Source organism: Centroberyx affinis, unplaced genomic scaffold (genome assembly GCF_046629955.1).
Source record: "Centroberyx affinis isolate AG114_WGS23_722 - 3 ecotype Tasmania unplaced genomic scaffold, CSIRO-AGI_Caff_v1 ptg000408l_1, whole genome shotgun sequence".
Taxonomy (NCBI): Eukaryota; Metazoa; Chordata; class Actinopteri; order Beryciformes; family Berycidae; genus Centroberyx; species Centroberyx affinis.
This window is the reverse complement of record NW_027279075.1, coordinates 184,539-211,751: the sequence shown is the minus strand read 5'-3', so window position 1 is coordinate 211,751 and position 27,213 is coordinate 184,539. Positions and strand designations below refer to the sequence as shown.

The following is a 27,213-nucleotide window of genomic DNA, read 5'->3' as shown; positions in this document are numbered from 1 at the left end:
AAGCTAGTGCATCTACTTTTAGCTCCCTGTTGGCTCGCTGATGATGACAGTTGTTGTTTTTGAGATGGAGGGTTGCGCATGGAGCTCAGTGGAGGGTGACATTTTCAACTGTAATCTCATTGCATTTGGAGCCACCAGTGGGTTGTCATGGTACCAGGTATTTGGATACATGAGTAGGAGGTGTTTTAAGCTAGATGGATCTCTCCCACACTAGGGAGAAGTGTGTGTGTGTGTGTGTGTGTGTAATGTCTCATTGTGTTTGCATGTTTTATTGTGTGTTGTGTGTGACTTGATTTCATTACTTCTCTCATTATAGCACTGGTCTTTTCTCTCACTTATACTGTATCTACGCTTAGTGTTGCCAATTCTAATTACTATACAAAGAACATATCCCAGAGTTCTTCTTTGCATGTTATCATTGCTTGTTTTTATGTACCAAAAGCAGAATGCTAATCTTCTGACTTTGGGAGAGCGCTGTGTTTTGTTATTCACCTAGATTTCACCCATATTCTGACTCATCTCTCAGAGGGAGAAAGGAGGGAGAGAATAGAAAGTCTGACGCCTGGACCAGAGCTCAGTCACACACATACTATAAATAAAGGGTGTGCATATATGCTACCTTGTGCATGTCCATATGGCGGAAGTGCAGAAATAGCCCTATTGCACCAGGGTCATGATTGGTGCTTCACCATGGTTTCTCCACAAAGGTCAGTGACTCTAATTGGTTGAGGGCCTCTTTAGTGGACAGCTGCGAGAGAGAGAGAGAGAGAAAGAGAGACAGAAGAGAGGGAATAAGGAGATCATCCAGTAGGGGAAGATTTTGGCTTAGGTTAAATTGGATTGCATAACCTAATATTTTGAAGCTGACTGTTATGGATACTGAGGACATGGAGGCAATTATGAGCGTCAATATCGTGCGTCTTAATTGCATCACATATTCACATAATAAATGTTAGCTACTGTAAATGTATTGTCAATCATTTCAGAATATACATGGGAAAAAAGTTAAACAACAGGATAAGAAACCATTAGATAACATCCATCCTGACTCCTGACTTGAGCCTGTATTGTGACCTGGTTAATATTAAATAAGTTATATTAAGTTAATTAATATTAACTTACACAAAAGCAGTTATTGATTAGTCACAAACAGGCCTATAGTGCATGTAAAATGAAACATAGAAAAGGATTCAAGGAATCAAACTATAGCCAGTCTAAGAACATCAAAGCCTGCCTGATCACTCTCTTTCATCCTCCATCAATGCCTCAACCATAAAGGATTTAACATAAAGTAGAAATCAGTAGATGTATGAATCCAGCACTCTAGAGAAAATAGTCGGTGCCAGAAAACTGCATACTACGACAGAGGCATCACTATACCCAAAATGTTCATCTCACTGCCCACAGAATCAGATAATTATTGATGGTTGAATGTATAAGCAGGGAAAGGGATGTGAAGTGGAGGAGTCTGATGGACAAGAGAGGGAAGAGACAAAAATTTGGCCAGGCTTTTAATTAACAGTAAGCATGTCTATGCTATATTTCCATTTTTAGTGAGGGGAATGTTTGAGCAACCTACAGTTACACAATTATTATTTTTTTTACACCTATTTAATATTATTTAGAGAGCCAGTAACCTTGTCGCCTAGTTTTTTGAACGTGCGCATGCATGCAACACTTTGTCAATCACCTCATCTGCGGGATGACCAAGTGTTGGTGGTGTGATGTTAATGTACAGTAAACACAGCCGTGTGAGATTTAAATGACGCAGCCCTCTCCAAGTTAAAGATAACTGTTGATATTGGTCACTTGGTCTTTTCTATAGTACGTTCCCTAGCTGCCATGATTGATTTTGAGAAGATATGTGAAAAAAAATAGGATCTATATCTTCAAATCTCCCTACTGGGTCCTGCAGAAACTAAAATGCTCCGGTGTGATATCTTGTAACTAGTTTCCCTGTACATGATAGTTCCTGATTTATTCCTAAGTACTTATTAATTCATTCATTAGTATGCAATTTTAAAGTATCTCTCCCCAGTCTATTCCAAATGCAATGTCTCTCTCCCAAAAGGGGTTTTCTTACTAGGAATGAAAGGCATGATGCTATCCAGATATGGGATGTTGCTGTTTTTTCCTCTACCTGCTCCCTTTTCTCCTCTCTATTACCCCCCCCCCCCCCCCCGCTTTAATCCCTCTCTTACACTCTCTCTGTGTCTCATAGCCATGCAGGCGATCTGAAGATAGGACTGGAGTTAATCTCTGCAGCATTGTGCTTCACTGCAGTTTAGCCATGCTAGGCTGGCTCACGTACTTCCCCAGAGAGAGGGAGGGAGGGAGAGAGGAAGAAAGAGAGAGAGAGAGAGTACTTTCATGCACGTCTGTCAGCACTTCCTATCGACGCCTCCGCCGCCCCCCCCCCCCCCCCTTCTCCCTCCACCACATTTGTCTTTAATTTGTTTGAGGGTGTTCTCCTGCGACACAGTCTGAGTTTTTAGGGTGCTTGGTAAAAATGCGTGTGTGCATGAATATGTTTCGCAGGTGTAGGGTGGTGTGTGGTGTGTTTGTGCGTGAATGCGTGTACGGTATGTGTGATCAAGCTTAATCAACACAATGGAGTGATGAATAGGCCCTGCTGGAGCCTGATGTTAGCTAATTAAAATGTCCAGGGACAGTGACACTCACCTCAGCGACCACCACCTCTCCACTCCCCGCCCCTCTCTCTCTCTCTTTACCTCACAACAAAGCACCATCACAGGCCATATTCACCCATAAAGGGCCCACGGAGGTCACGATTCAATGCAGATTTACCCTACAACTTGATTGTATGAGCCGGAGTATTAATTATCCTGGTTGGAGGTCATGACCTCGGAGCAACATACATCTTGTAAGCTCTCTCTCTGTATGATGATGATGATGGATCTAAAACCTTGCAAGTTTTTGGGGAGATTGATCCCTTGATTAACTGATGAAAAGTCAGATCAGACACCAAAATCATTATGTGTCCCCAGCAAATTGCTTGCTCTGATGCTCCATGCCGACTATGTTGAGTGATCGTAGGCAGCTAGCATTATCTCAAAAGTGAGACAAGGTGCAGCTTTTCAATGATATGCAGCTAAGTCTGTCAGATTTTTGTAGAAGATTGATAAAAAATTTACGCAGAATTGTTTTGAACCAGCAGGACTACTTTTTCTGTGAAAAAAGGTCTCTATTCCCACAAGACTTGGAGTGTGACTTGTTTTGTTTGCAGAGAAAGTGAAGGTGGAGGGTGATGGGAGCCTCTACAGCTAAAAAAATCACTCTCATCTGAAATAGTTTAAAAAAATAAGCCCCGGCTACATCAGCTATATTGAGTTAGTAAAATGTATGAAACTATAGGCTATATAGCAAAAAGCACTGACAAGCCGGACTGTCGCGTCTTGTTAGTTGTTGTCTTCACCAAATCGCAAGACGGATCGACTGTTTCTAACCCGAAAACAAACAAAACATTGGCTCCTCTGACCTCAGACCCCGAGGCCCCTGAGGCTCTAAAATGCTTGTTGATTGGTTGAGGTTAGGATGCAGAGAGGAGAACACTAAAAGTAATGTCTGCCTCTACATGATAATTGACTACAACTCTCCTGCAGGGCTCTATTTATCTGCCCCATACATTATGTGTGTGTGTGTGTGTGTGTGTGGATCTGTGGGTGCAAAGGTGAGATGTTTTCAACCTATATGTCCTAATAGTATGCTGAGGACAAGTACAGTAGGTGCAACAGGGCTGAGCATTTTGAGTGAACAGACACATGCATATATGCTTATAAAAACAGATCAGCAGGTGTAGATGTAATTAATACCAGAGAAAAGCACTTTGCTCCCAGGGCTGCACTCGTCCTCCCTCCCTCCCCACCTCCTCCTCCTCTTCCTCTTCTGCTCTCTTTCTCTGCCGTAACCCATCTGTCAATCACACACGGACCTCTGGGAAACCCCTCGTCTGGGGAAATCCTGCGGCTCTCGCAGAGTGTCCCGAAACGTTCTGGCTGAGAGAAAATGAGTCAGTGGATTCTTCTGACTGTCGTCTGTCAGCCGGCGCTCTCCTCTCATCCGTGCCAGGACGCTCGCGACGGGACGAGAAAATAGAGCGGAAAAGGTGTCGAGAGGGAATTACACTTACACATAAGAGCTAATTACTATGGTGAGAGAGAGAAAAAAAAAAAAACAGCATGCCTGGAGACTGCTGGAGACAACTTAGAGTGAGCTCCGGTAATCCCTCTGGACGCAGAGGGAAAGCTGCACAGTGTACCGTTGAAAGGAGCACACACACACACACCGTCTGCCCAGAGCTCTCGCTTAAGAATAAGATTAGCTCTCGTCCAATTCAGCTGGAGTCAGTGCAACTTTATTTTCATTCATTCATTATGGAGGGGCTGTCTTCAAACTGCATCTATTCTGTAGGACAGATTCTACAGGAGTGTTCGAAGTGTTTAAGAAACATGTTACATAATGGATGCCCTTCAGTTGGAGCCTTTAAGCAAAGAAGCATATATGTCTTTTAAATTTCTTTTTAGTATTGTGCAAATTTATAGCTAGAAACAGTAGCTGACAAGAGACGCTTATATACTTGCATACATTTTTGGATTTTTTGGATTGAGTACAGCTGAATGCAGTTCAGAAATTCAAAACAGAACACTGTCTGATGATGAAATGACAGCCTCTTCTCTTCTCTTCTCTTCTCAAAACTATAAGCCCCTAACAGAGACCCTTGCTAATTTACATAGATTTCAACAGTATATGTATCATATGAGACGAGGCCTGCGATCTTGAGGCAAGTAGAGGGTGTACGCTCTGACCTCCGTTTGAACCCTGCAGGAAATCACAAATCCAATCTCAGAAAGGCTCATACGGCCTCCACTCAAAAACCCTCCCCCTTTATTACAGACACAAGCCCAGTGTGAGAGCAGCCATAAAATAAATGAGCTGGTGGCAGCAGATACCATCTCCTCCAGCGCATGTGTTCATATGCATTATTTGTCTGTACACCACTCACAGGATGTCACCGGTTCTGCAGATTGCGGTAGTTTTAATATTCTGTTGGATTTGTATTTTTTTAATTTATTTTTTTATTTTTTTAATGTGCTCTTTACACAGCGCAGCCTATAGGAGCGCCTCCTCTGCAGTCGCCGTGCATAGATAGATCCGGCCGGTTGTCACCTGTAATGAATCACCGGCTCTCGGCATCATGTCTGCGCAGCTTGATAAGACCCACTTACTTTCAGCATATCTGTCCCATCACCTCAAACAGCAGTGGGGGGAGGAAAAAAAAACAAAAACGAAAGAGCAAGAAAAAAGAGAAGGCTTCCTCTTCTCTCTCTCTCTGTCTCGGCTTTCTTTGCTGGCGCCGCCTCGTCAAATAATCGCCTCTCTCCCGTCCCACCACACACACACATTAGCATTTTTATTAGCACGTAGAGAGTAAAGTGGATTATTTACTGGCCTGACCCCCCCCCCCCCCCACACACACACACACACACACACACTCACACTCCTTTTGCTGCATGTTTCCAGGGACAGGAAGAGAAATGACCCCGGCTTCCCATGGACAGGCGGCAGCATAAGAGAGAATGCCTGGACTCTAAAAGCAGCAGTGAGGTCAACTGCTGCTCCCTTTCCCTGCAGTCACTTTAAGAGAGACTGAGTCATTTCCATCATGCAGAATTTAATTCAATTCAAATCTTTATTACATTTGGTTTAGAGACACAAAAGGCATATCAAATTACCACATCATATACCAGGGAATAGGTACACAGGATGCAAAAACATCACTCATCAGTGCAAAATATAATATAAAGTTCTTATTGAAGCACATGAGGCTAACCTGGACAAATAAAGGTTAAATAAAATAAATAAATAAATAAATAAAAATGAGTTCAGGCATACTAAGTGGTGCCAAGAGGTTAAACATTATCATCACATACTGTCTGACATGGATTGTGGAGCTAATCCAAGCCCAGACATATTGACTATCATTTTTACAAGTGCAATACTATATCCTCAGCACAGTCAAAACACAGTGGAGCTGTTGTGCAGTGTTGTGGCCTCATGGTCTTGTGTGTTGTCTCTATCAGGTTTGTCTGCAGTGCTTCAAGCCGAGCTCAATCCCATCGATCTGAACGCTGCCACATGTGACCTCTCAGTGTTCTGTCGATAGCTGGGAAATAACAGACCCAATTTCAGCCCGAGCTCTGTTACTCCACTGATGCACTTAGAAACCACCACTTAATACTAGCGCTGATATTTAGCAGCTGTGTGTGTGTGTGTGTGTGTGTGTGCGTATATAACAGTCAAAAACGGACAATACTCTAGAAATAATAAACAATCCCTGCAACATCTACCTTTCATTTAGGTGTGGTGTACATGTAGCGTTCACATATTGTTGGCTGACAGTGTAAATAACACTGCACTAGCTTTATTTTGTGGACGTTCATGTGTTTGCACATTTAGACGATCTCCTTTAAAATGCCCTGCCTTGAAGAGAAGGCTAACCCCAGGTTCAATAACAGAATTTTCAAATACACTCAGTAAGCATTCACCTAGCTTGCCAAGACCCTAAGGGAAGTTTCTGTATCTCAATATATAATTTAACTTTATTTCTAAATAAGTTATTAGCTGATTATCATGCTATGGAAGGCACGGTGTGGTGAACAGATCCCTCAAGTGGACACACATGTGAATTGCAAAAAAATAACTTGACAAATGTATGAATATGTTTAAACAAACATAATCTACACTGCTAAGTATTCGTACATTGAGCGATCGATATTGGAGATATCTTCTAATGCATAAATGCATGAATGTATGTCAAATGTAGCACAGAGGAATTTGAATGTCTTTAGAAACATCTGCGTGTGTGTGTGTGTGTGTGTGTGAGTGTGTGAGTATGAGTGCACATGCATGTGTCTCTCTTTTTCTAGAAGTAGTCTGTATTTTATCCAGTCAGCAGATTCACTTACAAACTAGCATTTGCATCCAGATGGTTGAGATAATTTCACAGCAGCTTCTCTCTCTCTCTCTCTCTCTCTCTCTCTCTCTCTGTATCTCTCTCTGTCCCTTCCTTGCTCTCTCTCTCTCTCTGTCTCCAGGTAGCATTGTGTATCTGGGGATGATGTTTGGAGCCTTTTTTTGGGGGGGTCTGTCAGACAAGGTGGGCCGTAAACAGTGCCTGCTGATTGCCATGTCTGTCAATGGCTTCTTCGCCTTCCTGTCCTCCTTCGTCCAAGGCTACAGCATGTTCCTCCTCTGCCGCATGGTGTCTGGCTTTGGGTGAGTCTGCTCTATTCTATTCTATTCTATTCCATTCTATTCTATTCTATTCTATTCTATTCTATTTTATTCTATTCTATTCTATTCTATTCTATTCTATTCTATTCCAATCTCTTCTCTTCTCTTCTCTTCTCTTCTCTTCTCTTCTCTTCTCTTCTCTTCTCTTCTCTTCACTGCAAGCCCCTAAACAGTAATCACAATGTGTGCAACATCCGCCCCCCCCCTCCCCCCGCCTGTCCTCCTCTGTGTGGCTGAGAGACTGAAGCTCCTCTGAGGAGTTCTCCCTCTCCAGCCCGGGCCTGTCCTCCCACCGCGGCCGGTGTCTCGGGCCGTCTCCACTCCTCCAAAGTCAAAGTACATGACAAGAGGTTATTCTAGCTGCCAGGCACCAGCCCGTCCCCCGAGTGGGAGGAGAAGCGCAGCAAAAACTGAAACGTTTGCGAAATCGTGCCGAGCGCGGCGAATGAACATCTGTGCCAGTGTGGTCTGCTCGGCCGCCCGCGTCCTTGATGAGTGACGTCTCATCTGTTCATATACGGTTTATAAAGGTCACGCTCAGTTCAGAGGTCACTGCAAGATACTGTGACAAATATAACCTCAATGAAATACTAAACTAAACTGGTGCAGTATTTGCAGTTTGACCAGTGTTAAACACAATGGTGACTACGGCTGATGCAGCTATTCATAGTTTGACCCAGGGTCTATGATGAGCCTCACATTAATAAGAGCAAATGTAATTTAAATCGAGACCCGAGGACATTCATATATCATGTGATTGTTTCAAAAAACATTGCATCTATCCGGGAGAGCTGTCGAAATCAAGCAGCAATAAGAAAATGGATTTAGAGGCTGGGCTTTTTTTTACTAGTAATCGTGTTTGTGTGGTTGTGTGCGTGTGTGTGTGTGTGTGTGTGCATCATGAGTCATACAGTCTACTGTCACGATTATTACAACCCACACGTCCTGCCTGTTGCCAGCACACTTGGTCTAATTGTCCTATTGCTGTCCAGGTTTTATATATATATATATATATATTTTTTTTTAAAGACGTCTCTGTTTATTTCCTAATCTCGTTAAAGGTAGTCATGAAAAATGTCCTTTTGTCTGGCGGTAATGTTACATATATAATCTGATTTGCACTCCCCAGTGACACTGACTCTCTTTTTAATAATAATTGAATAAGCAACAATACACCCTTTCTTTGCCCCTCATTATTTTAGTCTTAACAAAACACAGCCAGTACAGTAGTAGTTATTTTTGGCTCACATGGTTAATGTGGCCATTAGTCTCTTTTGGTCGGATATGCAGTTTTACTTACTATTGATTTTGTTATCTGGTAAACATTTGTTTTTCAATCCAGGCTAACACCTAGCGTCAGTAAAACTAAATCTGATACTTACTTTCATTCTTATCTGTTAGGTCTGTTGGTGTTGGTGTTTAGCTGATGGTTTAATTCATAACAGCTTACAATGACTATATTCGTCAACTGCAAACATGCAGAAAAACAAAGTACAAGTAGATGCACATTTGTGAATGGGTAAAAGAGATTTGTGAATGTACATATACTTTTGGCATTATGTACAGTTGCTTTATGGAATTCAATGTAAATGTGTGACTGTGTAAAAAATATCTGAACAAACAGATCCACCCCATTTACAAGTGCGGTGGGATTTACAAGTATAACAAAGAGCTAAAAGGGATGCTGGATTATTTTCTTTTTACAACCCAATCTGGGAGACATATGGTCTTAGTTTTAGTTTACTAAGATTTGCCTTACTTTCTTAACTTTGCTACCATAAACTGTCTCACCATCTACTGAAGGAGAAAAAGGAATCATGTGGTTAAATTTGTCTTCAATGGAGGCATTTAGTGCTAGTACATTTTAATAGGCATTTTGCTTAAGAAATAAAAGGAATGGAGTGAGAATGAGTGATCAGGACCGTTTGTGTGGCTCAAAAGGTGAGAGTTGCATGGCAGCTCTATTGTTAGCATTAACACTAGTGAGCCAGCTGAGCTATAACATTAGGTTAATAGGCTATAATAGATGATAGTATGCATGATAATAACCTACTATTCCATTACACTTTCTGTTCATATAGACAATATTCTATGGAAATTTGAGCTGAAGTTAATTTCAAGTTGTTGATTTAAGTCACTAATACAATCAAACAATACTTATTGTGAATGCTGAATACTGAGTATTGAATGGTGGTGGTCAGACTAGTTGCAAGGTAATTTCTGGTCAGGTGCTAGTCATTTACATTATAACACCAAAAAGTTTTCAGTTGACATTGATGTTGTCCATGGACAGAAAATGGAATAATTGACCAGTACAAAGCAATTAGCAGTGTGATCAGAGCCAATTCTAAAGTGTTTTCCTGCTGTTGAATAAATGGCCAGCGCAATGAAACAACTGCCTAAATCAGTTTGATTAAATCTGTATCACAAAATTGGCAAGCAAAGAGGTAGCAAACGTCACCTTAACATTGTGATAAATTGAAAATTACATCTGCAACAAATTTTATTGCAATTTGTCTGGAGGGCAGTGTGAATGAAATGAATGACTGAGACTGAGCCAGCTACAGTGTTGGGCGTCAGGTCTGCATCTGAAGCTGTTTCACCAACGATGCCTGGAGCCGACAGCAGTTGCAGTGCGTAAGACACTAGGCACCAGGCAAACACTGCATTGTTGGAGCTACACTTCTCTCTGCATGCTGATAATACACATTGAAAAGGAGATTAAAGGAAAATACTGGTGTTTTCAGTGTGTGTTTTAACTCAGACTGCCCACCTATATTTTACAAAAGATGTGGGTAGGTTAACAAAAAGCCATCAGTGTAATTGTATAATATGTGTAGGTATATGTATATGGAGTTATCATAATTGTATATACCAAATCTGGCTGTTACTTTCTTTTCCAATTCCTAAATTCATCAGTGTTATCTATTATGTATTTCCTCAATCACACACTAGAGAGGAGATAGACACGTTCTCCCCCACATTATAGAAGTTTCTCTCATGCATGCAGAGGACATGCCACTACAAAGAATGCATTAAGAAATATGAGACGTCAAATATATGTCTTCCACTCCACAAAGTCCATTGTACTGTACTGCAGTCCTTGTCAAAACTTCCTGAAAGACTTTGGCGACTAGCAAAGTTGAAGACAAAGATGAACATGTAGGATGTAGGAAAGCAGCGTAATTTTTTAAAACTGCCTGTTGAAACTGAACATTTGATAAATTGCTATTCAATCTGAGATGCAGCTTGAGTCTAAAATATAGTTTTTACCTGGCACTAAATTACTCTGGCAGGAAGGCAGTAAGCAATACATGTTTGAGATAAATGAGAAAAAAACTAAACAAGAGTCAGAGCTACAGTATCAAGCCAGTTGTGAATCAGCATCATGCTCCTGCTGCAGCATGAGATGTGGAAAGTAGCAGTATTTTTTTGCCTACTACCTGTCTATTGAACAACATGGGGAAAAGTAAAGGTAGAGGGGGAGACATGCAGCAGTGTTACATCCTAATCTTGAAGCTGTGGCAGCAGGAGAGTGGTGAGTCAACGCTGAACTGATGACTCAGACCCTCGTTTACTTGTTTATTTGTTCCTCATTTTCCTCAAACAAGTGCTGTTTACCGCCTCAGAGTGATTTAGTGCCAAATGGGGTCACAGCTGAATTGTCATAGAGATATGTTGAAATAGGAAATGATGCAGCATCTGGTGCAGTGGCATGCACAGACTGAGAACAGGGCAGTGGCTCTGCTTTTAAAGACTCATTTCTGCTGAGTTGTGTACAGTGGCATGTACATATCCTTTCAAGGGAGAAAATACAGTACTTGCATTTCTGACCTGTCACCAAGATTAATACATAATCCAGTCTAAAAATGTCAGGTATAAAATGAAATGCAATATCAAATAGAACAACTTGGACATATCAAATAGGATATTTATTTATTTATTTAGATATGTTAGTTTCTTTGTTTAGCAAGATTTCCATTTCCCAGAAACTAAGAAAAAATAGATTTCCATACAAGATAAGAAACCACTCAACCAATATTAGTATTTCTAGATTATGTCACTTGGTTTATACAAAATAGCTTGGCATTCAGTAATTGGAATCTCCACCTTCTTCCACAAGTTGCACTATTCTATCAACAGGAGTCAATGCACAATTCTTTATGGGGTCTGCAGGTCCAGGTGAAACTGCACCAGTCAGTGGAAAGTGAAGAGGCATTTTGAGAATCACTTTATTGTTGGCATGCTACTTGAAAAATATGACCCATATTCAGACCAATAATCATACAGGTAATGGTGTGAAAATTAGACAAGTAGTTGTAGGCCTAGGTTTATCTCTCAAAATGTTGGTAGTTTTTCATCCAAACGAGCTCCAGACATTTTATCTGCACAGATTGGATAAGAGGAGCCGTGTCTTATGATTCTATGATTCTAAAACATGCATGAGGGCTTGAATGATCACTGCTGATCAACGTAAGAGAGGTAAGGCATGTGTGCCACGTTAGAGGAGCCTGTATATAGTGGAAATACTGTGGTATAAATGTTCTTCAGACTGGTTATCTACCCTTTTTGCTCATAGGTCCTCAGATGATCAGTGTTAGTGGTGCCTGTTTAGAAACTCTATCTCGTCGTTTCAATCTGAAAAGGGCACCTGGGGCAAAAGGGCAGGGACAGTCACCCCCCCCCCCCCCCCCCCCCTATGTACGCCTATGGTCTAGTGAGATTTATGGGTTTCAGAAATCAAGAAATCTTTTTGATAAGCCTGAAAAAAACAGTATTACAGTTGAAATACACAGTACATGTTACATGCAATCCAAAAGATTGGAGATCTTTGGAAGTATGGATTTTCCTATGATACCTCATATTTTGGGACCAACAGGTGAAAAACGTTCCAAGGACATGCAGGTCAGAATTGAAGACTCTAAATTGCCCATAGGAGTGAGCGTGTTTGTATGTGGTATGGTATATGATGTAGTATATGATATATAGTATGTACAGTACATGATGTAGTAAATGATGGATATGAAGAAGCAACCAAAAGAACAACAGACCAGACTTTGAGAAAAAAAAAATCTGTTTTTCTTCTGAATGGCAGTCTGAAAATGTCAGAGCATTCCTGACTAATGTCACAGTGTGACCTAGATGATACGTCATCTCAAGAGACCGCCACCAAAAAATGCTTTTAACAGAAATAATGTTAACACACCTTAAACAACAACAACAACATAAACAAAGAAGCATGAAGCAGAAGACATGTGTAGCTCAGGCTCTATAGGTGTGAATGTGAGTGTGTTTGTCTGTGTGTGTTTTTCTGTCTGTGTGTTCGCCCTGTGATTGACTGTCAAACTGTCCATGGTGCTTCTGTGCCTTCTGCCCAATGCATGCTGGGATAGGCTCCAGCCCCCTTGTCACACTGATCTGTTTTGACTTAAAAAAAGAGGAACATTAAATATTATGGCCAACTACAAGCTACATGAACTGTGTCTTTATTTACACTACAAGTGAACTACATGATGCAGTCACAGTATCACCTTCTGTACTGCAGTTCACCCATTTGTCAGATAGTTTGCCATTCGGTTCTTCTCTGCCAATTTATTTTTGAAACTTTGAAAGTGTGAAACAAACCCTGGCGAGCACTGAAGTCTGGGTCACTGGGGACACAGACGGGCTCCTGCTCCTCCTCCACACCTCACTGGTGATCCAGCTCTTCCAACAACATGTTGTTGTTGAACAAGTGTTCTGCAGCTAGACATCAGTCTTTTAAGTTGTTCAGTTAAATGGAACAGAATGGCAGAAATTATAACAGATATTATGTAATTAAATTAGTATGACGCAATGTTATGTAATATGAAACATTTGTATTGTGATGGAACCATTCTGATTTACACAATAATATAACAAGGAGGTTTAAAGAGAAATGATAGTAATTGTAATACATTAGCTAACATTATTGATCGTGAATCTACACAAGATGCATCCAAGATTAAATTACACACTTGCAAGATCCTGTGTGATGTTGTTCAGGAGACAGCAACATGTTTTCTTCTGTCGCTGTTTCCAGAAGATATGCATTTGGACATAGGCCAAAACATTGTAGCTTCAGTTATCAATTTTTCAAGTGTCATGATACAACTTCAGAATTATATATGATCTTACACACTGTAGCTTGCTACCCAAGGCAAGCTCATTAAGTAAGCTCAAATAAGTATCAATAAGAAAGTAAATTCAATTTCAGGGAACAGGCAACTACACCATCTGGATCATATTGCTCCCTGATGGTCAAAATTAGTTAAAATCAAACATCCCTGCTGGCTATAATCATACTTAGATACTGTGTCACATGTGGAATTGAGTTGTGTGTGTATTTATTTTAGATTCACGAGAGCTGATATGCAGCTACAGATCTTTTTTTCACTTTGACAAATGTGAAACTGTTTTCACACATTAGCATCTATACAATATGTGCAAAACGTCTTTACATATTCCCAAATGGACAATTCACAACCACAAATCTGTTTCGCACATTCAAAAATGTCCGTCATCATACGCCGGGAAATGTATTTGAGCAAAATCTTTATATAAGACAAAAATAAGGCCCACTGCTGTGCTATAGCTGGACGATTAACAGATACTGTTGTTGCAGGATTGGTGGAGCAGTACCGATTGTGTTCTCCTACTTTGCCGAGGTCTTGGCCCGGGAGAAGAGGGGAGAGCACCTGAGCTGGCTCTGCATGTTCTGGATGATAGGAGGAATCTATGCCTCAGCCATGGCCTGGGCCATCATCCCACACTATGGTGAGTGACAGCTCCGCCCTCCTCAGACCTCATGCACCCATAATAATTATACCACCCTGACACCAGTAGAACACCACTTTTGAAGTATTAGTGACAGTCTGACAGTGAACTGGACCGTATCTGGCTGTCAGTGGCTTATAAATCCAGGACCTGTCTCCCAAAAGTTTGTGAAATGAGCACGGTGTCTTAAAATGCAAATACATGCTCCATGCATGATAAGTGATAAGCGACCCAGGTTCAATTTCCAACTCCCATTAAGTTTTCTACTGTGAGTTTTCATTTGCTGCGAAAGTTTTTCTTATTTAACAATGACCAAAACCTTAACCAAAGTGTTAGTTGCCTCTAATAAGGTATAGTGGGGGAGAGTTGGAGGACAAAAAGGAAAGAAAGAATAACAAGAGAGGGGATGAGGTGAGTGTCAAAGGATAGGAACAAAATGAATGAAATGAAATCAATCTAGTATGAAGGAGTGTGGATGAGGATAGAAGAGCGGAGGAAGAGATTAGGAGGACACGGGAGAGGGAGAGGTGGAGGAGTGCATATCATTTACGTGGGCTGTGTCAGGGATAACGGAAAGGTGGAGGAATACAGCAGGGGGGTGAAGAGAGGCAGAGGGGAAGATGATGGAGAGAAAGAAAGAGTGAGAGAGGAGGAGGGATCTCTGGTCCGTGAGTGTGTTTACCGTTTTGAGGGCCGTGTTGATCAGACATAATGAGGTTTGCTCTTGAACCCAGGCCAGCAGGACAGTCTGCCAGAGACAAAACCTTGAGTGTACAGCTCAGTAAGTCCTGGGTCCCAGATTGATGAAGTATCTGGATCAAGAGATGTACTCATCTACAACATGAGAGGCAAACTAGCTGCAGAACACCACACCTGCTCTAAGATTTTTAGACTAAATACAAGGCAGAGAGACGTGATGCCGTACTGCTAGACTGAAGATGTCATTCATTTGCATGTACTTTTCAGAACCTTGAAGGAAATCTTTACCACAAGTCGGTCAAAGACAGGATCTGATGAAATGGCTTCCTCCGGGAGTATATTCAGAATAGTTACATATGAAAAATATACGCTCAAAAGTTCGATTGTGTTGTTAAAATCCACTTTGAACATCTCAGAAACAGAAAAGTCCATGCCCAAGTCCGCCATTTACCCTAATACGAACATTGCCTCTAGTACGCACAGATCAGAGTGATGCGTGGACCAGACAAATCCTAACATACAAAGCCATATTGCGGTTTCATACAAAGGTATTTATTGGGTTTGTTGGGTTTGTTTGGGACGTGTTTGGAGTCAAGATACAAGTAAATGCAAATGAATGACAGTGACATCTTGAGGCTGTTCGGGCTGCCATGAAAAACTCTGACAAGATGATGGTACCTGCAGTGGAAGAGTCCTCTACCTCTTCCACCACCATCTGATCTTGTTCTTTGTCCCAAATTGTTTGTCATTTTCAAAAGCGAGAAAAGAAAAGGTTGAAGGGGGGCTCAGGTTTAAGTAAGGCAGTAACGGAGCATTACTGGGATTAGTAACTGTAATGTAATTACTGAATTTGAAACTGTAATCCCTTACACTGCTTACTGCCCAACACTGCCCATTTCAAAGAACTATATATTTGCCTTGTACATGAAACATGAATGACGGTAGATTCTGCTCTTTTCTAAGATAGTTTGATGAATGAGGGCCAATGATTGGAACCAACCACGAAATCTTAAACTGTGACACCAAGCAATTTTCTATTTTTGTTTTCATTTTTATTTTATTTCACTCCAATATTGGAGGGAAAACAATAATTTATTGTGTGTGTGTGTGCCTGCTCACATGCGTGTGGGGGCAGGCATAGTTGTTTCAGCAGCAATGAATGCTACTGTATGATGTGGCTCTGAAGCACAAAAGATAAAAGTCCCTGTCATAAAGCTCTCTGTCTCTCTTCACAAACTTGTTTTGTGTGAATGAGTGTGTGAGTGCCAGCCAAGGCTCATAATTGAGGTCAATTGATTAGGAGCTGGTGTTTTGACACATTTTTTCTCCAAGATGCAGTGGTGTGTGTGTAATAGGTTCCGCCGCAGTGCTCTTTTCATTGACTGGTGAGCAAAGGCCAGATGACTGTGTGTGTGTGTGTGTGTGTGTGTGTGTGTGTGGGTGGGTGTGCATGTGCGTGTGTGTGTCTGTTTTAGAACCTCTGAATATTTGACATTATTTTACTATAAGTGGTGGATTCAAATAAAGCATTAGTTATAGATTTGGAAAGATTTTTAAATGTGATATGTCTTCTATTTCCAAACACAATAAGAATTGTACATTTTAAGAGAAGAAAACCATCAACCTTGCTCTGTAAAGACCAGCTTTACACGTGCTGTGTGTATATCACTGGAGGTGTAAGGTGGATTTGTCTGTGTACTTTCATTGTGTGTGTGTGTGCATCTATGTTTTAGAATGTGTGTCATAGGCACTGAATGATGACCAAGGACATCGTGTGAGCGTGTGTGTGTGTGTGTGTGTGTGTTTGTGCTGTGTATGCGTGTGTGTGTGTGTGTGCTGTGTATGCGTGTCTTTGCGTTGCTCTCTTACTGTAGAGTATGCACATAAATCTTGCTGAGTGTCTGAATCAGTCAGCCATCCCCTCCAGTCCATTATAGCTATAATCCCCCTAATGAGGTTTGTACTGGTACAGGCTGGAGCAGCCCCACGGGCCACACACAGGCACACACACACACACACACACACACACACACACACACACTCACACACACTGATGTCTCCAATCTATAACATACTCCCCTGATGCTGATTCCCATACAGGCTGTATAAGTGTAATTCAGACTGGCTGGATTCAAAACATGCTGTCACATATCTTTTCTGTTGTAATTAATAAAGAATACATGTGAGAGACAGCGAGTGAGAGAAAGAGAGAGAGAGAGAGAGAGAGAGAGAGAGAGAGAGAGAGAGAGAGAGAGAGAGAGGGACAAATACAGAAGAGATAGAGAAATGTAGGACTACATATCTATAAATGTCAGCGTGTGTGCAGTGTGTTCTCTCTGGGGATGTCTTGTTGACCTGCAGGTTAAGTAATTGTATTAGCCTGTGGGAGGACAACATTACAGCTGTAACATCCATGTATGTGTGTGTACCTGTGTGGGGGAGAGAGAGAGAGAGAGAGCGAGAGAGCGAGAGAGAGAAATGACAAGGAGGTTTTATATGTTTTCTATTCAAGTTTTATATCTTTTCAGGTAATGCTGGTTGTAGGATAAAAGTCTGGCTTGATTCCGTGCCCCATTATATCTGATCATTTGTTGTGTGTGTGTGTGTGTGTGTGTGTCCTTCTGTGTGACTGCCTGTTTGTGCAGGCTGGAGTTTCAGCATGGGTTCAGCCTACCAGTTCCACAGCTGGAGAGTGTTTGTGGTGGTGTGTGCTCTGCCGTGTGTCTCTGCAGTAGTGGCCCTTACCTTTATGCCTGAGAGCCCCCGCTTCTTCCTAGAGGTAAGAGTGTGTGTGTGCGTGTGTGTGTGTCACTATATTGGGTTACTGGAAGCCCTATTGTGTTTTTTATGGCTATGCTGACCTTATTTATGTTTAGATATCAGAGAATCCCAATTTATATGCAGAATATCTTTTAGACCCTAGTTGGGTTCTTGGTGTGATTCCCTGCTTCATACTTTATAATATAATTAGTTTGCATCATATGAAATGAATAGACAGAAGCCCAACTTCATAAAATGACCACAAATTCAAACTGAGAGCGAAATGAGATGGAGAATTGTCTAATTTTCTGGCAGTAAATAATAATAACAAGTTTGTCCTTTTCCCAAATTATGATCCAGATTGGCTGTTACTCACTCGGCAGTATTCCATATATTTTTCTAGCCCATATCGCACCTTAAGTTTGACCACAAAAAGGAACACAGAAGAAACACACCATGCAGTCCAAGAGCATAATGTGATGCAGAACTCACCAGTACAAATTAAGTTAAATATCAGTGAGAAATGCTCTGAAAAACTGAAGATTAACCTAAATAAGGGCAGAAGCGACAATCCAGCAGTTACATTAAAAAACACCAGCCTTATCTTTTAAGGTGTCACCTGTGTAGTCAGACCACTGGAGGATAATAGTGGAAGCCCTGATGTGCCTGCATGTGTGTGCATATGCATAGCTCACCTGTCTCCCTCTCTAGATGGGTAAACATGACGAGGCCTGGATGGTGCTCAAACACATCCATGACACCAACATGCGCGCCCGTGGAGAGCCTGAGAGAGTGTTCACTGTGAGTACGCCGCCGCCTCTGCCTCTGCCTCTGCACTTTCATCCTGCCCATATCGCTGCGGTGTGATCAGCGGGTGACAGATCAGTGTCTCCCCCTGCAGGTGAACAGGATAAAAATCCCCAAACAGCTGGATGAGCTGGTGGAGATGCAGAATGAGTCGGCCAACCCGGCCGCCAAGGTCCTCTTCAGGATCAAGGCTGAGCTCAGAGGAGTATGTTGTTTTATTGTGTTTTGGCTTGGTTTGATTTACGCTGAATTCAAAGGGCTATTACAGTGCTATCAAAGCTTTATTTCTGGTACTTCAGATTGTCATCATGCAAATATATTTCCCCCCCTCTCATAGATCTGGTTGACTTTTATGAGATGCTTCAACTACCCAGTGAAAGACAACACTGTGAAGCTGGCTGCAGTCTGGTTCACTCTGTCTTTTGGGTAAGCCACAGTCTTCTCTAATCATCTGTTCTCCCCTTCCTCTTCTATCCTCCTCCTCCTCTATACTTTTCCCTCCTCTGACATCCCCGTGCACCATTATATTCCCTCCATTTCCAGTTCTACACCTCATAGCGTTACGGTACACTCCCCTCATGTGAAGTGATGCCATATTCCCGTCGGTGATACTTAGCTGAGTCACCACTGCTTTCCAGCTTAATCACAATTTCAGTGAACTGCTTAACACCGAGGCAGATGCTCTTTCATTTATAGCCCCTTGATGAATGCTGACAGGGTAAATTGGAAAGAGAGAACCTACATAAGTGAAGGAGCCATTTAGCGCTGATGCATTTTCTGCTGGCTGCTTTAATGAATTACATGTCAGAAATTTTCAGCCCTAAGGAAAATCACTTCGCCTCTTAAAATTACAAGAGAGAAAGGTAGACTAGTGTTCTATTCTATTGTAGTCTACTTTTATAGTTGTGTGGTGTCATGTCTTGTCTTTTTTGTCTTGTCTTATCATTCGTTATCTTGTTGTTTTCTTTTTTTCTTGTCTTGTCTTGTTTTTTTTCTATTTTTTTGTCTTGTCTTTTTTAAATTTGTCTTTTTTCTCCTTTTTCTTTGTCTTTTTTGTCCTGTCTTGTCTCATCTTGTTATTTTATTTAGTCTTGTCTTGTGTTTTTTATTTTTTGTTTTTTGTCTTGTTGTGTCACCTTTTTTGTATCGTCTTTTCTTTTCTTTTTTACTCTTATGTGGTCTTGTCTTTTTTCTCTTTTTGTCTTGTCTTTTTTTATCTTGTTTTTTTGTCGTCTTGTCTTGTCTTGTCTCGTCTTTTTTGTCTCGTCTTTTTTGTCTCGCCGTGCCTTCTCTTTTGTCTTTTTTGTCTTGTCTTGTGTAGTTTTTCCTAGTCTAGTCCGGTCTTTCGCTGGTCTTGTCTGGCCTGCTCTGTTGTAACAGACTGAGCAGGTCATCAGCGACCCTGCAGAGTGGGTTGCTTCTCTGTCTGTTGTGGAGATGAAATGTGCCAAGTTCACTCCTCTCTGAGACGCACTAATGAAGCAGCATTACTCAGTAATTACAGTCGGGGCTGGTGTGTCTTTGTTCATGTCTGTCTGTGTGTATTCCAGCCTGCTTGTGTGTTTTGAGTACAAGCAGGACACCAGTGAGGCTGGCTGTGAGATGAAAGGAGATAAATGTACAGTAGCAGCAGCTCAGAGAGCCAGCAGGCCTGCAGGACCGTCTGTCACATGTCAGCATCCAACGAGGGGTTGTCGAAATGTTACCCTGTGCTGCTAATAACACATCAGTGTCTTTCAGACTATAGGCACAGATCAGTGGGTTAGCGCTAGTTCTGCCCTCTGGCTCTGGATCAGTGCTTAGGAGAGAGAGAGAGAGAGAGAGAGAGAGAGAGAGACTGCCTGAGCCACCTCGTCTTGCTGTCCTCTGGAGACACTCAACACAGGCAATTACACCATGAGCAGATGTCTTTTTCTCTGGCCCATGTAATCCTCTGTTCACATACACACATGTGGAGACACATACACACACACACACACACACACACACACACACACACACACACACACACACACACACACACACACACACACACAAACCACACTGAAAGTCTACCTAGCTGTTTTGCAGACTATATCAGTAGGGTTAACAAAGTCGATGCAAAATGCAGCCACAAAGTCAATATTTAGTAGTGCTGCAATAAACCTCCTGGGACACAGACTTTGTTTAACACTTTACGACTGTGTAACTCAAATCCATCACAGGCAACATAGAAGACTGGAACTCTAGTCGTGAATTCAAAGAGCGTCTAGTGTGTCGAGTGTCATAAATTCAAAGTTCAACTTTTACCCAAAGTGGCCTATGTGGACGATGATGTAAAGCACTTTACTGTAGAAGCTGTTGCTGTCTCCAGGTACTATGGGCTGTCTGTGTGGTTCCCCGATGTCATCAAGCACCTCCAGGCTGACGAGTACGCCTCCAGAGTGAAGATCCACAACAACGAGCGCATCGAAGACTTTACCTTCAACTTCACCCTGGAGAACCAGATCCACAGAAACGGAGTGTTTCAAAATGACAGGTGTGCCGGTCCAGCCCCCAATTTCCCTTCCCAGCGACACAAACCGACAGGCACATGACTCAGACAATGGAAAGATTGATTATTTCGAAATATACTGTACGTAGATATGAGAAAGGATTAAAAACAGCTGTGATACGACACATTTTGATCCAAACCTGTGAGCTTCCCTGCACTTAGTGGATATGGTCAAAGCCGCTTGTCCCGTTGTGGGATAGCAGCACTATTTGTCATTCCCGCAAACAGCACACCAGTGCCGGTAATATTAATCCTGTTTCCTTTATCTCCACCGCCACCAGGAAATTAAAAGGCTTATCTCTCTCTCTCTCTCTCTCTCTCTCTCTCTCTCTCTCTCTCTCTCTCTCTCTCTCCCTCTCTCTCTCTCTCTCTCACACACACACACACACACACACACTTTTTTCTTCTCCTTCTGGTTATGATTCTCACTTACACAAAGGCCAGAGTACAGACACATCAATATGCTGTTTCTGTTCTTTCCTGTCCCTACTGGAGACCAGAGCGCACATTTATTAAGAGATTAAATCAAAGCCAATATCATAATGCTGTGTACAGCAGCAACAGCGGCACTCGTCTGGATCAATAAGAGACAGGGAAGCCCTGTCATACTAGACATGATACAGGAGGAGCATGTTGGTGCAAGGCCAATCTTTCTTTATGTCAGAAAATACAAATACAACAGAATTCAGCACCATCTGTTTCATGATTAAAAGAGATTTAAAGTTATTTAGTGAAGATATTTAATGTGGGTGTGTATGTGTCAAAACTGCACTGTCTGTTGTCTGGGTGCAAATGGTGACTCAGCACATTCAATGATAGAGAGTAACACACACGTGCCTACATCTTTAATAATTGGACTCACTCAGTATCAGTACCCGTTGCTAGAAATATGTTTTGAATTTGAATCCTGCCTTGTTGGGTTGTTTCTGTTGATCTTTCCCTCACTCTTTTCCTCTCCTGTCTTCCCCCTCTCCTCCTCCTCCCTCGCTTCTCTCCTCCCCTCTCCCAGGTTCATCAGTATGAAGTTCAAGGCGGTCACCTTTATCGACTCCTCGTTCCTGAACTGTTTTTTTGAAGATGTCTCCTCGGTGGGATCCTTCTTCAACAACTGCACCTTTGTAGACTCCTTCTTCTACAACACGGGTCAGCCTACTCATAATTTCTCTTTCCACATAGCCCTAATTATCGGATGACCCTTCTAATTACACTGTGCATCAATCATGAATGAACGGTGTGTCAGTGTGAAGTAAATGTCAAACTCTGTATCTGTGAAGGAATCCTTATTTCCAACAAGTGGGATACATTCAGACTATTCCTCTCCTGCACAGAGTGAGGTATTTCCTTCCATCCCTCTGCCCAGAAAATCCCATTATACCCTAGACATAACTCTCTCTCTCTTTCTCTCTCTCTCTCTCTCTCTCTCTCTCTCTCTCTCTCTCTCTTTCTCCTCCTGACAGTTCATTTTGGGTCTGTTGTCCCAGCTCCTGCATTAAAGAATAAAGAGTGGCACTGAGCATGTATAGCTCTGCTCTAAATAGCTACATTGCTGTGCTATAAAAGTGCAATCCAATCATTTCGGGGCTGACAAAAACACAGACGGGATGAAAGGAAAGGCAGAAAGGGGTTTCAAATGTTCGGAGAGAACTTTAGCTGAATCAGACCTTGTGGGAGCGCAGGTTGGAAAATAGTTCCCTCCCCGCACTTAGGAAACAGCTGAACATGAAAACAGTAAGGGCATGCCGGGTTGCTGGTACAGCCCCACGGGAAATGAAGTCTCTTTGCCCCCAGCAATGTGTCCCTAGAGAGCAGAGAACAAAGGGAAAGGAGGAGGGAGGGAGAGTGGTGAGAGCAGAGAGTGTTTGCTCATTGCTGCGTCTGCTGAAATGCATTAATAACATTTCCATTTGGGGTGAGAGGCCAGAGACATTTAAAATATATACATATATATATATATATAATGCATAGGATCCGCGTATTGGCCCCATCCCGTTACATGGAAAAAATGCAGTACATATTACAAAAAAACACCATAGTACTAGATTAATACAAATAAAATAACTCTTTTAATGTTCATGTATCTTACACAGTAAACACATTTGTAAAGACTGTAACTATCATGTGGTAATGAATATTTAAATTTGAATTGTACTTAATACATTTATTTGAAAATTTAGATATTCAACAAATAACAAAGATATTCAAATATTTTGACTGAAATGGAAAAGTTTTACCCGTTATAATCCAATCTGTCGGTCTGTTTGTTCATTGTTGAAGTCAATAAATAATCAAGAATGTTTCAGATATTCTTGAATATTCAAAGACTTTGAGAGATTAAGTAGTTCAGTAGGGTTATATTAAATGTGAATCAATTTGAAAATGCAAATACATTAGCCCGGGTACATATACATATACATACTGTATACATTAGCCCTGATCCTAATATTAATGAGGTAAACCCGCAATGGAAACAGTGCTCAGTAACTGCTCCTGTCTCTCACATTTCTAGATATTGACGACTCCAAGCTATTGAACTCAAGGGTGATCAACAGCTCCTTCCACCACAACAAGACCGGCTGCCAGATGACGTTTGATGACGATTACAGCGCCTACTGGGTCTACTTTGTCAACTTCCTGGGAACGCTCGCTGTGTTGCCCGGAAACATCGTCTCTGCCCTGCTCATGGACAAAATCGGGCGGCTTAGCATGTTAGGTACGACTTAATACTCTCTGGTCTTGCAAAATGTCTTGATGTCTTGTGATTTAGGCCTTTGTATTGCAGTGATGTTCATGTAGGCCGTCCTGCACTGACATCAGGCTAGACGTGTGTCTGAGATGTAAGAGATTCCAGATTACTATTGTGTTGTGTCCTGCAGGAGGCTCCATGGTGCTGTCAGGCATCAGCTGTTTCTTCCTTTGGTTTGGCACCAGTGAGTCCATGATGATCTTCATGCTGTGTCTCTACAACGGCCTCAGCATCTCCGCCTGGAACTCCCTGGACGTCGTCACCGCCGAGCTCTACCCAACAGACAGGAGGTGTGTGCCGTGCCACTGTGTGAATGGCTTAGTAATGCAATACTATATCACAATGCATTTTAAAGTGTAAATGGAAATTTATGAGACGGTAAAACAGAGCGCGTCCTTGTTTTATGCTTGACCAAACCATTCATGTCTGTTCACAACAAAAGGTGGAGATTGGAGTCAAGGGTAAAAGAAGCCTTGGAAAACAGAAGCCAAGGCACGTTTATTTTATGTGCAAAAGTTCAAAAACTTAACTGAAAGATGGTTAATGAAGGCATTGATCGCAACAACATTTGAAATATTGAGACCCTTAGTAATAATCAGGTGCAATGTATGCCCTCCACTGTGGGTCGGTCCAAAGGTGTCCAATATGGCAAAAAGATCTTTAGCACTCTTGGTGTTGGAATTATCGATATGAATGTTAAAGTCACCAAGACTAAACAGTCAAAGTCAGTGGAAATAATGGAGATTAACAGCAGAACTCGTATAGCAGAAAAGTATTCAAAGGATGTAAAATCTCCAAATGATGTCTGCTTGCACTGAAATGCATATTTAAATAAAGCAGCTGCACTGACTCCTTTCTTACAAGCTCTAACAACATCCATACAACTGAAGTTAGGGGGGCTGACTGGCCATTTTTATCTAACCAGGTTTCAGTTAAAAACATAAAATCAAGTTTATAAGTGATAATAAGATTATTGATAATTTGTTTACTAGAGATCTAACATTAAACAAGGTTAGTTTTAGATTATTAGTGACAGGCAATTAGTCAGGTTGTCTCCAATTGTCAAGTTGTTTCACACCCATGGAGAGAGTACATTTTGTTACTCCACTACTAGTCAAAACAGGAAAGGGGAAAGTTACAGGCACTGACGTAAAATCTCTTGGTGGTGGTTGTGATCCAGCGATATGTGCATTGGGTCCCAGCTTGATATGGGAAATCTCACGAGTGCCAGCTATAATGCAGCAGGGACCCCCAAGGCCATCAGCTGTTTGCCTCTCCGGTGTTGATATCAGCAGTGCTGGTGTGACACAGTGTGCTTGCCGCACCCAGCGCGGATGAAGGTCGAGGGGGGCGGGGAGCGGGGAGCGGGCGGACATCTGGGAGTTTAAGAGGGGGGGCATGGGTGAGAGGGATTGATGAGCGGGGCTTTGGGAGTGATGAGTTTAACACCAGCATTCACCAGTTCTTCCAGGGAGGATGAGGGCGACCTGGAGGAACAGAGAGCTAGCTGAGGCTGGGACAGAGACTGGGGCTGTAGTGAATGTGACTGGTCATCTATAGATTCCTGCTGAAGTTGTGGACTGTGTCAGAGTTGAGTGCATCCAGGAAGGGGGCAGATGGGTGATGAAGGGAGTGGAGGAGATTGTCCGTTAGTAGTTTCACTCCGGACCCATTCAGATGGAGACCATCTGCATTGGTGTCTACACCCCCAGAAGAGATCAATCCTTTCAATCCTTTTAAATTGCAGGTTGTGGACAGCCATGGATTCAATCCAAGTATCCTGCTAAACTTATTGATTCCCCTGCCAACTGTTGGTAATGGCCCACTGATAAAGGATTGAATCTCTAGTTTGCCAAATCTGTTTAATGAAGTCCAGCTTTAGCAGTTCCGACTGCTCTCTGTGAATATAATTTGTCCCCACATGTACATTGATTTGATTCATTTCTGGGTGGTCAGACAGTACTTTGTCTGATTTGTTCATTGATGTCACAGACCACTACACTTGGAAAACAACATGTTTCGATCATCTTACCGCTTATGTTTCTGATAGCGGCATCTCCAATAATGAGAGTGTCCAGCACAGGTGTCTGCTCCACTGGAGGTCCAGGCTTCTTGTCCGTCCAAGCCTTTGACTTTAACCCTTTATCTGTCCGTCGTCGTTCTTCCTTGTGCAAATGATACAACTCTATTCTCCAGCTGTAGTGTAGGCGATGACTGCAGTCTATTAGTGCTTTTATGTTTGGGCTTTGTGCCGAGTGTATGCCAGTGACTCAGTCTGCTTAGTTTTTTTGGTAATGGTTCAGATTTACCAAGTTTTGGGAAGGTTATGGAATCATTCAATGTTGGCACTTCATTAGCTCTCTGAGCCTGAGTTCTAGGCTGTTGAAGTTATTAAAGCAATCCTCTGTAGCAGTTTGTGGCAGTCTGAGCAATTCAAAGATTCCAAAGCGTGAGGAGGCATTGTGTAATCCAGAGTGGTAAAAAAGTTTAAAACAAGTGATCATGACCTCTTATCACTTTAATCCTGTAGAATCAGTAGTTAACAGGTACTCCCACTCATAGTTTTGAGCATTGCAGCAGGAAAAACATAATTATATAAATATTGCTAAAAATAGATAAGCAGGCAAGGAGCAAAGCAGAGAACATCTGGAGTGTCGGAGAGGTGGAAGTGAACATACATAAAGCATACATAAACTAACCCTAAATTGATGAGGGATGAACAACAGATCCATTCTGCAAGGGCCATGTGAATATGTTTGTGAAAGTAAATAAAAAGATATATACCTAGTAACCATAATACCATGATGTTTCAGAGAAAGTGACATGATCTAGTAAAGGGGAGTATGTCATATGTAAGGCAGTATATTACTCTTTCAGGTTCTCTAGCACTGTTTCAGACAGACATAGGCCTGTACTCTCTCTCACTCCCTGCTGTCCGTCTTTGTTTTCAGGGGCACAGGCTTCGGCTTCTGTAATGCCATGTGTAAGCTGGCAGCGGTGCTGGGCAACCTGATCTTTGGCTCGTTGGTCGGCATCACCAAGGCGATCCCCATCCTGCTGGCGTCGGCCGTGCTGGTTGGCGGGGGGCTGGTGGGGCTCCGGCTGCCGGACACACGCGCCAACGTTCTCATGTAAACCTCACTGTGCGTGTTGTTTACTTGGTATTTGCTCAGTTTATTCAATAATAATTCATTTGTGCACTATTTGAATAGCGTTGAAGCGAGCACCGCTTTCACCGTTTCTGTATCATTTGGTCATAAGAGTGTGATTCTGTTATTTCTGAGTAAATACCAGGTAAAATAGGATTACGAAATGCAGTTTAACTTTACGCAGAGCTGTAGATATACAGAGTTTGACGATTAGCACTTTGAATATTAAGGTACCACAGTGGTTAGAAATATACCTGATATCAGTGGCTGGTTGCCACAGCCTGGGGCATTCTTGGAACAATTCTGATAAAAAAGGCTGTTAAGAGACGAGCTAGATTCAGCAGTGGTGGTGCGACTCTGTATATCAACAGCTCAGATTCTACCATGGGCTGTTCCTCACATGCAACCCATGA

General features: G+C 42.0%; 1 protein-coding gene across 2 annotated transcripts in view; it reads left to right on the top strand.

The window, feature by feature from the left end:
* Positions 1 to 26,786, top strand: part of LOC139641879 (synaptic vesicle glycoprotein 2C-like) — a 29,410-nt gene extending 2,624 nt beyond the window's left edge. The window contains exons 2-12 of one of the 2 annotated variants that reach the window (XM_071516500.1): positions 7,116 to 7,296; positions 13,958 to 14,109; positions 17,454 to 17,587; positions 18,280 to 18,369; positions 18,470 to 18,580; positions 18,713 to 18,801; positions 20,729 to 20,893; positions 21,918 to 22,051; positions 23,415 to 23,618; positions 23,782 to 23,941; positions 26,603 to 26,786. In XM_071516500.1, coding sequence (XP_071372601.1) covers positions 7,116 to 7,296; positions 13,958 to 14,109; positions 17,454 to 17,587; positions 18,280 to 18,369; positions 18,470 to 18,580; positions 18,713 to 18,801; positions 20,729 to 20,893; positions 21,918 to 22,051; positions 23,415 to 23,618; positions 23,782 to 23,941; positions 26,603 to 26,786 — 1,604 coding nt within the window. The remainder of the gene's footprint in view (positions 1 to 7,115; positions 7,297 to 13,957; positions 14,110 to 17,453; positions 17,588 to 18,279; positions 18,370 to 18,469; positions 18,581 to 18,712; positions 18,802 to 20,728; positions 20,894 to 21,917; positions 22,052 to 23,414; positions 23,619 to 23,781; positions 23,942 to 26,602) is intronic. The other variant, XM_071516501.1, reaches the window with a different exon arrangement.
* The last annotated feature ends 427 nt before the right edge of the window (positions 26,787 to 27,213 follow it).